At 44.3% G+C, this 11084-nt stretch overlaps 1 protein-coding gene across 3 annotated transcripts; it reads right to left on the bottom strand.

Moving 5' to 3' along the window:
- Window positions 1–4047: 4047 nt before the first annotated feature.
- On the bottom strand, window positions 4048–10818 carry MGME1 (mitochondrial genome maintenance exonuclease 1). Of its 3 annotated transcripts, none has more exons than XM_080615632.1 (5): window positions 10692–10818; window positions 8248–8857; window positions 7153–7375; window positions 6603–6735; window positions 4048–5372 (listed from the first exon to the last, which is right to left on the bottom strand). In XM_080615632.1, exons 2-5 carry the CDS (start codon window positions 8792–8794, stop codon window positions 5172–5174), a joined length of 1104 nt encoding a protein of 367 aa, XP_080471758.1. In that variant the 5' UTR covers window positions 8795–8857; window positions 10692–10818; the 3' UTR covers window positions 4048–5171. The 3 variants fall into 3 exon arrangements, with proteins under 3 accessions (XP_080471758.1, XP_080471759.1, XP_080471757.1); XM_080615633.1 differs by lacking the exon at window positions 10692–10818 and adding an exon at window positions 10024–10124; XM_080615631.1 differs by lacking the exon at window positions 10692–10818 and having other exon boundaries at window positions 8248–9345.
- Window positions 10819–11084: the final 266 nt, after the last annotated feature.

Raw genomic sequence — 11084 nt, 5'->3', positions numbered from 1 at the left:
CTCCAGTGTATTTTGTAAAAATAATAACCATTACCTCCTGTGCAAATGACTTCTGAGTTTTGAGTGAAAAGTGCTGTGTAAGAGCAGCTACTCATGCATTGTTCTATGCAAAGTTAATTAAAATGGTCTTAAGGAGTGCATTGTATGGGTAAATAGTTAAAATGTGCAAATAACCATAACCCTGCCCTGTGCAGAACACTGATAATTTATGGAAGGGTGATCCAAGGTAAGCTGAAACTTCTTTTAAAGGATGCAGAGCTTTTTCCTCCCAAACTTTCTCCACTGGCAAATGACATTATCCTAGGGCAGACTTAGGATCATGTTTTAGGTACTCGAAGCTGTGAACTTACTTTTATCATGTTTAGACTTAAGTGTAACCATAACTCTGATGTTCCTGGACTTATGCTCACTTTGGAGAGTTATTCCCACATCTTTTTAACATACATCAGTATCACCCAGAAACCCAAAGAGAACACTTTAATGACTTGAAGATTTGTATTTTCTGTTGTGATGAAATGCAGTTTTGCATGTATTTTATGGTGTATATGTGCATGTGTGTGTGCTTGGGGATTTTTCTTTCTTTTTTCTGAACAAGTGCCTGTTCACTAGCACACAGGAACAGTGCAATGCAGTGAAAAGGGTGGCTTGGCATGTCTCTGCCTCATTAGATCAGCTGTGGGCAGGAATCTGGCCTCTCATCTGTAGCCACCATCAGTTTAGAAGGCTCCTAGAGAGGCTCATGCTACAAGGGATGGAGATGGTGAGGATAATGAGGGACCTGCATTACATCTCTGTGCTTTTAGAATTCCCCTGTGGTCCTGCTGCAGCTGCTCTGGGACAACCAAGTGGGTAGCCTACAGGGACTACTGAGTGTGAAATTATGGATTTAAAAATAATAGGAGAGGGATGTTCATATAACTTATGTTGCTTGACACTTTAAGGCTCTTCAGAAGCTGCTGCAGCTTTTACTGACCACTTGGGTGAACCCACTACAAGGTTCTCTAGTCCAAGCACATTATGCATGTCTCTTAATGGACACAGCTGCTAAAAAAGTTTTACATCAATTTAAATGCCTATCAATGAATGGATTTCATTTGTAAAGTCCTCAAATCCATTTTGTGCTCAAAATAAAGCTGTACATTGGGGGAGGATATGCTGTATTCTATAGATGTTGAAACAAGAGCTAAAAAGCAACCCACCTAAAACAAGAGTCACAGCCAGGACCTTTGTAGTCCTTGCTACTAAAATTATGAACATATTCTCTCTGCAAGAAAAATCTTCTCAACTGCCTCAGTTTTGTACAGGCACCTGCTTGGGGTTTTGTGGGGACAAAGCTTCTAGTGGTTTTTAAAGCATTTCTAATGATACCTATATTTTATTCAGTGCAACTGTTGGTGCTTGGGACCTTGAAAACAAGGATAGTAAAGTGATGCTACTTTGTAATAAACAAACTTTTCATCCTGTTTCATGGGAAAATCAGCAGGATACTTTAATAAATGGTAAGTCCATGGAAAAAAAGCATCTGAGGTAAATTGTTCAGCCCAGAGAAGAGAAGGCTGTGCAGACACCTTAGAGCAGCTTCCAGTGCCTAAAAGGGTGGACAAGAAATCTGGGGAAGGGCTTTTGACAAGGGCCCGTAGGGACAGGACAAGGGGCAATGGCTTTAACCTGACAGAGAGAAGATTTAGATGAGACATTAGGAAGAAATTCCTAATTGATATAGGAGGGTGCTGAGGTGCTGGCACAGGGTGCCCAGAGAAGCTGTGGCTGCCCCATCCCTGGCAGTGTTCAAGGCCAGGTTGGACGGGCCTTGGAGCAACCTGGTAAAGTGGAAGGTGTCCCTGCCCATGGCAGGGGGTTGGAACTGGATGAGCTTTAAGGTCCCTTCAACCCAAACCAATCTGGGATGCTATGATTCACTTGACTGCAAAGGATGCATGTGCTTAGCTCTGCTGAAACCTCAGCTTTTTCACTGGAGCAGTGGAGGTGCAGCTGAAGCCCTCCCTGTCTAACTGGAGATGCATTTATGTATGTGTGTGTGTGCGCACGTTTCTTTCTTTTCCTCCTGTAGCAGACATTGCTTCTGATTTCCCTCCAGTGTCACTGCCAAAGCATGTCCCTGCTAGAAGAACTACAGCCACCATGAGGTGGCCCATCTATGTGATCTCAGCCAAAGAAAACATTCACAGGAGCAGAGAAAGCAGCAGGTAAAAGCACACAGAATTAAAGCCACACTAGATAGAGAGCAGAGCTCTGACAAGCAGGACGCTGTAGCTGGACTAACTGCCCTGATGGGCTGTTTTTTTCTGCAGAGGACAGTCACTGCCTGTAGCAGATGCCTTAGGCACGTCAATTTAACAGTCTGGCAAGTTAGTTTAAACTGGTCACAAAGTGGTTTGATTTTGCATGACGCTGGCGACAGCCATCTGCCAGTTCTGTTATGGGGCAAAACTGGTATAAGCATGTGACTCCACAGATGCTCCAGAGCTCACACAGGGATGCCCAAGGCAGACACTTTCAGAAGTGCCAGACATAAGTAACATCCACTGCTGTCTTTGAAGCCTGTCTGCCTTCTCTGGGCTCTCTGACAGTACAGACTCACCCAGGACTTAAAGACAGGTTCACAGAGTGACATTCCCAGTGAAGCTGGCAGCCTTCCTCAGACAAGGCTTTTGTTAAACAAATGAACCCAGGTAAAACCTACAGGAACCCACACTGCCCAGGCTCCAGACTTGTCCTTATTTCCTAGGAGGGAGGATGAGGCTGAAATCTTGCATGGATCAGAGACATCTAATGGCTGTATGATCACAGAATCAACTAGGTTGGAAAAAGACCCTCAAGATCATCCAGTCCAATCGCTCCTCAGCACTGCCAAGGCCACCACTACCCCATGTCACTGGGGGCCTCATCTACATGGTTTGTGAACACTTCCAGGGATGGTGACTCCACCACTGCCCTGGGCAGCCTGTTCCAATGCCTGACTGCCCTTTGGGGAAGAAATTGTTCCCAATATCCAGTCTAAACCTCCCCTGGAGCAGCTTGAGGCCGTTTAATCTTGTTCTATGTTCCTTGGGAGTAGAGCCCAACCACCTCCCGGCTCCATCCTTCTTTCAGGTAGTTGTAGAGTGATAAGGTCCCCTCTGAGCTTTCTCTTCTGCAGACTAAACAATGCACTGATGGTGAAGGTAACCCCACCCAAATATTGCCCAACTGTTCCACACTCTTCCCCCCATTTACCCAATCCCAATCAACTCAGGGAATACAGCATGTTTTATTACCTCCTGCTTCCTCACAGGCCATCTCACCTCTTGCTTATGTCCACCCTCTTTGCATCCATGGAGCTATCTCTCACAGAAAATTGACCATGTTCAGTGATGTTGAAACACCCACTTGCTAAAATTCTGTAATGTGGGAAGAGACTTGTAGAACAGGTAGAACTGAGCGTGCAACGCAGCGTTGTCGTGGTTAGTCATCTCCGAACCCAGTTTCTCAGTCTCCATGGCTGGTCTTTTTAGACAGAAATCTAATTAAGCTCAGAGTAATCATAACATCACCAGACTGGGTTTGAATAAGTAAGTACCATTAAGTTTCATTCCATAGGTTTCCACACTTCACTACTCTGGAGCAGCAGCAGATTAAGCACTACGGAGGTTTATATTTCTTCAGCACCAAGCCTTCTCAGTGAGGTTTTCAGATATAGTTCTGGCTGATTCTCTTGAAGCTGATGGGTTAGTCATATTATTTGTAATCTGCAGTGGTATTATGAAAACTCACACATACCATTCAGAGAAAATAAAGAGAAGGAGGAAAAAAGCTTTCCAGGTGTGCAGCACACAAAGCAATACTGCCTCACATTATCAAGCCTTAATCTGTGTCTTAGAGATTTGATTTTATGAAACAAGCTTCAAAAGTGACTTCTGTTTTCAGAACACTTATTCAAAAACTTAATCGGAGAAAAACCCCAACCAACACAACAGCCTCAAAAACCCAACCCCCCAAAACCCAACCAGCAGCAGTTGGTTCCTCAAAAGGCCCAGCTTCAAAGTCATAAGCCTGCTTTTATAGAGGAACTTAGTCGCAGTAGCAAATGCTGTAACTTCACACTGGAGATCGTTCCACACTGGTAGGCTCCTTGTCAGCTCAGACCCACAGTGATGTCAGGAGAACTCAAGGCAGTTGCAGCCCTGGCCGGCACAAAGCCTGTCTACTCTCTCACAGTTCTGCAGGAGGAGCCACTGTAAGTAGGCAACCTTTCCAAACACTCGCTGTATTGGTTACAGTTCTGCTCCTCATTTGATAAGCCACTTAGAAACACAGACTGCTTTGGGTTGGAAGGGACCTTAAAGCTCATCCAGTTCCAACCTCCTGCCATACACAGGGACACCTTCCACTAGACCAGGTTGCTCCAAGCCCCATCCAACCTGGCCTTGAACACTGCCAGGGATGGGGCACCCACAGCTTCTCTGGGCAACCTGTGCAAGGGCCTCACCACCCTTACATGGAAGAACTTCCTAATTTCTAATAAGAATCTACCCTCCGTCAACTTACAGCCTTACTCTCTCACTACTTGTCCTTGTAACACCTTTTAACACTTCTGTTAAATGACCACTTGCCTAAGTATTTTAAGTAAGTGCTTACGACAACTTTGGTTCTAATTCTTAGCACAGTTTTCCCAGTTGTTGCTGTAAGAAAACCCACAAATAGCAACAAGCCTGTTAATAGATACCTTTGAGATGAGCAAGAACTAAGCTGACTGAAACCCAGTCTGCTATATTCATTTGTTTATCATTTGCATTTCTCTCAGCTCAAGACAATGCAGATGTCATTTTGCTTTAGTTCACTAACTTCATTTTCAAAGCCTGAGTTCCACAACAGTTGGGTTTTTTTTTTGTCTCAAAAATGAGAAGAAGAAGGATGATTTGATGGAACTTTTTTACTTGATAACAGAAACTTTCCTATCAACCTCAGGTTGCATAAACTATGAGGGGAAAAGCAGAGATTAATAAAGTTGGCATTGTCCTGGCTGGTCCACTCCAGTCACCCACAGCACAAGCAAAAACACATTCCCCCTTCCCCATTCCAAATTTTCTTCCTTTTTTAGGGAGGGTGAACCTGATATAAAGAAATTAGACGAAGTTACTCAACAAAAAGGATGTATCAAAATCGCAGATTTAACTAAAGGATTCTTGCTCTGGCTGCGTGCTCAGACCACTTGCCTCTGCACAGCTTAGTTTGGCTGGGTTTTTCTCCACATACTCTTCAAGGCGTAAAAGCCACTTATTCCAGTACTCCGAGCACAGCTCAGGAGCCATGAAATGCTGGTGTGCGGGGGAGCCGTCCTTATAGGCAACCACGATGAGTCCACAGCTAACCTACAGGTAGAAACAGAAGGCTGTTGGAAATCCAACATGAAGATACAGGTTCAATCAGAAATTCTACAAACTAAACCCCATCTTAACATGCAAGCATCTTAAATAAGAAACAGGGAACAAAAAAAGAGCAATAATTCACCATAAAACACTTGGAGACTGATGCTCAAATGCTCCAAAGACTCAAGAGTCCAAAGCTCTGACTGACTTCAGTGCAAACCAGAGGACTTGAATTCTGAGTCTAAGAGTGATGAGGTCTATTTAAACCTTGCAGATGCTGATAGAATTCCCAGTGACTGACTAGGTTTTGCCTGGGGTCATATAACCAGACTGACGCCATTCTCCAGCATCAGTCTGAACAGAAATGGTTGCTTAGGTATGTTCTGACATCCTTCATGCTTGACAAACATCTAATCCAAATCCCAAACAGCCACCAGGATGAAAAGAAAGTGGTGGGGGCCAGAAGGCTAATAGCAGAATTCTAGAATTACTACCTATATTTCACTCTGCAAGGATCATGCCTGTTATGTGCTTGTGTTTACTGATCTCTACAGTATTCTAGAAAAGTCCTTTGCACAGCCTATGAATTACTCTGCTTTCTTCTGCTCTTTTCCCCCTTCAGTGTCTTGTATTGAAATAATTCTTCAGGCAAAGCAGGCCTGGCTAGAATTGCATTTGGAGTATTTAAAAACACTATTCCATTGCCTTCTGTGGTTAAGCGATTGACAACACACTGTCTTCCTCTGAGAAAACACTGTACAGCTTTCAAACACTGAAGTAAATCAGTCCCTCATTTGCTGGTGGGATACAGCAACACATGACGCTAGCAATGCCCTGCTACCCCATTTCCCTGTTTGCAGGCTCTTCTGCTTCACTTCTCTCCCTTCCTACTCTTCACACAAACAAAAACCACACAGAACTAAACACTGGGGGTTGCCCAGATGTCAAGTCACTGTGAGCTCATCTGACCTCCTGAGCATCCCTTGGTCCCACTGAGCAGCTCCTTCGAACCACTGAAAATAGACTGCTGACAGGCAAAGGCAGCAGGATTAGCAAGAGCAGTGGAGTTATTTCACAGGATGGCAGCTAAACCTGATCTAAGACTGAGCTGCTTTATCACAAATCCTACCAACAGTTCCATGATGGACAGCAAGGGCTAAAGGCAGTAGGTGGAGAGAAATGAAAACAACATGGGTGCTGCTGCTTGTCTTGGCAGGCAGCAGGGCTAGTGACCTGGAAGTCATAATTGGCATCGTGATTGATGGCTCCAATATATGCTGCAACCTGTAAAGGGCTGTCAAAAGTATTCTTCAAAGATGGCTTTGGTTTCTCTGAAGTTTTCCAGTCAATCACGCACAACTGGCCTCTGCATAAGAGAACAAGATAGGACAATGTTTTAAACTTACGTTTAGTCATAAGTAAGAAATAAGGGATGAGACAGCGAAGTTGTATTACTCTCAGCCTGCTTCACCTGATGGCATGTTGCTCGCGATTATGCCTAAACAAGCCTCTTTCACACTTTGGTAGTTTAGAACCCCAAAATGAGTACTTAACTAATATCCACTGCAGTTCTTGCCAGCTACTGAGGATCCCTTAACCCTGCCCCACTAAAGGAATTCTCCACAACAGCACTTCTAACATGAAGTTCATCCAGGGGAGTTCATCTATTACTATTCTCTTAAGAGATCTGGTCCAGCTCCAGCCTGAGACACAGCCTCCCCCGTGCCACGAAGCACCACACCACACTGGCATGATCAGGTTTCTTAGAGAACCAGTACCTCACCGATACTTAGCCACGCAGTCTACCATGCCCAGATACTGAAGAGCCTCATGCTGAACTGCACTTTCCAGAGCTCTCACTTCGCGGATATCTTTCAAGACATGTTCCACACTTGACAAGTAGCCGGAAACAGTGACATCTTCTCTCTGCTCCTTAATTACCATCTCTTCAGACAGGAATATAGATTCCAAAGTGGCATGAAAGAGATGTCCTTGGAGGAAAAGATCTAAGAAAAATGTGAAAAAACCCCACATTTTACACACTACTGATAACACCTGATGGACTTGTATTCTAGATATTACACAACACAGCTCATAAACCAGTCCTAGTTTATGGACTGAAAGTTTGAGGATAGAGGGAGGAGAGGGAATGAGACAGAAAAACAAATGAAATGTCAACAGTGAAATCAGTATCTCTTATATTAATGCTTACTTTACTTTTTTCTGGTCTCTAATTACACACAAACAAAAGTATGATTTTAAGTGTATTGTTAATTCAAAGGCATTTGTGAATTTTTGTGATTTAAAAATATCATTCTAGGCTGCTTTTGCTTCTTCTGCTGCATTGGTTCATTTGAACAGAATTAAATCTCCTCCTGAAATGGGCGGGCAGAGTCCTAGGAGTAAAGGCTTATCTCAGAAATGATTCCAAGAAAGATAAATTTTAAACAGTTATGTAAGGTTTGTTATGCCACATTATTCACTGAAGTGTTTAACTCAAGAAGCACAAACACAGGATATTCAGTTTTAAAAAGCATAATAATTCATGTGAGGAGCACTCAAGTGTTTGTCAATCTTGCTACAAGAGGCTACTTTCTATCCCCCAGGTCCTCCCAGATGCCCACCAATCCTACAGCTTGCAGGAAGTCACCATTGTAGGTCTCATGAAATGAATCATAGAATTCCAGACTGGTTTGGGTTTGAAGGGACATTAAAGCTCACCCAGCTCCAAACCCTTGCCACAGGCAGGGACACCTTCCAATAGACCAGATTGTTCCAAGCCCTGAATTTCCAAAACGCTTGATCTGTAGGGACAGACACTGCAGACAGCTGTCCAGACATTGCTTCCACTTTGCAATCACGCTGTGGTTAGACTTACTTTTAGTATACTCTGTAAAACCATCTTTTCCAAGTTCCAGTATCATTTTCTGCTTCCATCTTTCTAGATAAAAGGCTTGCTGTGGAGAAATAGTCTGTTGAAGAATATGGGTAACACTGGGCATTTTTGTCTTGTTATTCTCTTGTAAAGGGATTTTCACGGGGAAGTTTGAATCACTGTTGAGAAGAGGAATCCTCTTGTTTGGGTTTATTAAAGGAATCCAATTCTTTGGAGCTTTTGTTTCAGCTTTAACTGGACATTTGTGTTGTTTTGGCGGCCCATATAAAAAATTGTCTTCTTCAAATATTGTCTCCGGTGTTTGGGCACTGGTTTTGTAAGAGGTCACAGAGGAGACCAAATTATTGTATTTTTCCTGGTCAACTAGTTCATAGCTGTTCACTTTTTTATTTTTACTATGAAGACATGTGGAGGTAGCCAGACACATATATGGGAATTGCTTTTGGCAAAAAGGTATTTGAAAGAGTGTTTCTAGTTTCCCTGGTTTCATGTACAGTAGCTGTAGGAATTTCATTCTGATAGGAAGCATTGTGAGTAGTTGGAATTTTCTTTCTTCTGTTAGCAACAGTCTGTGGGCTACTGTATTTCCACCCTGTGGAAAAAGAAATATGTGATTTCCAGAGTCATAAAACTCTGCCATCAACCTATTTCTGCCCTTTGCCAAACAGAGAACTGCTGTGGCCATAAAGTGTCTTCATACACTTTATGCCACCAAAACTCCTTCAGGTGAGTAATAAAAAAAAATAATATAATATATTAATAAAAATAAAAAAAATAATATAAAATAATATAAATAATATAAAAATAATAAAATAATATTATAAAAATAAAAAAGTAAGAGAAAGAACCAATAAGCAATGAAAAAAAGGAAATGATCCTGAAAAGAACTGGTGCTGGTCCACAGAACCTGAAAGAGAGCAAACGTATAAAGGTGTTTCAAGTAGCAAAAGCTGCAGCAGAGGATGCTCTTATAGCAACAATATCAGAACTGCCATGAAAGTAGACACGAAAAGCTGATCTGCAACAAACAACCCCCAAAAGGAGGATGAGGGTAATAAAATAAAAAGGCTATGCAGAGAGAACGAAGCAAATTCATTGCTGTGAGGTGTTAAAACCTACAGTGGATGCTCAGCTTAAGGGGATTGTGGCAACAAAGTACTTTTGGGAGAACAAAACAATGTTTTTACTTTTCTCTCACTAGGAGAAAGCAGACAGCAGCAGTACGTGCATTCTGAAATGAGGAGATGTGAGACTGGGAAAGCCAAAGAAACCGGATGGACTGCAAGTATATTCAGATTCAACTAAATCAGAGGAAAAGAGAAAAGTATTTTTCTAAACTAGGTTTCAAATGTGGCTGTGTGCCAGGACACTTAAAAGTTGAAAAGCAAAACTAGTGTACCAGAAATATTGTTCCCAGCATAGCTTTCATCACTGTTTTGGAACTGCTGTGCTAAGTCCTACGGAAGTTTACGCACTTGTGAACACTTGAATAGTGGCATTTAAATCAACACCAAACATTTACAGAATTGAGGCCCTATTCTCCTACTTAAAGTTATCTGCTTACCCTGATAAAGTTCCCTTCCACCCACTACAAACAAAAAAATGCAGGCAACGCACACTGCCAACTATCGTCGGAATTTTGTTCCTGACAACAGTTAAATGTTACTCGTTGCTCTCCCCACACCTGTTAACCAACACTTCACACACTGCCCAAGCCATAGGCATCACAGACAACAAAAACACAGCAGGAGGAGTTACCCTGGATGGACAAATCCTGTGCTCAAGCAGAACTGCAGTGACACCAACGTGTGGGTGCACGCATAGAATCCCAGACTGGTTTGGTTTGGAAGAGACCTTAAAGTTCATCCAGTCCCAACCCCCTGCCACGGGCAGGGACACCTTCCACTAGACCACCCGTCCAACCTGGCCTTGAACACCGTCAGGGATGAGGGAGTCAGAGCTTCTCTGTACAACCTGTGTCAGCGACTCAGCACCCTCACAGGGAAGAATTTCTTCCTAATCTTTCATCTAAATGCACTCAGGAATAAGAAGCCCTGGTCGGGCTGCCTCCCTCGACGACCTGCCCCCCCTCAGCGACCATACCCACCCAGCCCTGAGGAGTCCGGCCATGAAACCCGCTCAATTTCAAACCGGGGGCACACGCTTGCCGGCTGAGGTGCAGGGATCGACCACAGGCAGAGGAAGCTGCAGGCCCAGCAGCCGGGCCAGGCCGCTGAATGCCTTCTGCTCACAAGGGCCAGATGGAGACCGCCGCTGAGAACTCGCCCCTTCACCTCCCCACCACAGCCGGACAGCCCCAGCCCGCCTTCGCCTTCTCCACGCTGCAGGTTTTCACTGAAGCGCCTCCAGCCGCAACCCCGTCACGAACAACAACCCCGGAGAGGGAAACCGGGCGCGAACATTACCTCAGGAACGCACTTCCCGCCACCACCGCGGCCTCCAGTGCGCAGGCGCGGTTCAGCCTCCACCAGCACCCTAACTGCATATGCGCATACAGCAGCTTGCTGGTACTTGTAGTTCCTCCGCTGCTCGCAGGGTCTCGGCTCTGGAGTCCCCTAGTGCGGTAGCCTTATTTTTTGAGTGTGCTTTGAAACCAGTTCATGAGAATAACCCGAATCTTTAAAAGTAAGAAAAAAAAGTCAAAAAACCCCCAATAAACGTTGTACCGCCATCCTGAATGAAGGCAAGCAGCACACTGCCCTCACCCAATATGGCCGCCTCCCCGCGCGGGGGCCGCCGGGACGGCGGGGGTGTGTCGCCGGCGGCGGGAGGCGGTGGCGGCTCCGCCCCGGGCTTAT

Source organism: Psittacula echo, assembly GCF_963264785.1.
Source record: "Psittacula echo genome assembly, chromosome: 4".
Taxonomy (NCBI): Eukaryota; Metazoa; Chordata; class Aves; order Psittaciformes; family Psittacidae; genus Psittacula; species Psittacula echo.
Note: the sequence above shows the minus strand (reverse complement) of the source record. Positions and strands in the feature narration are given on the sequence as shown.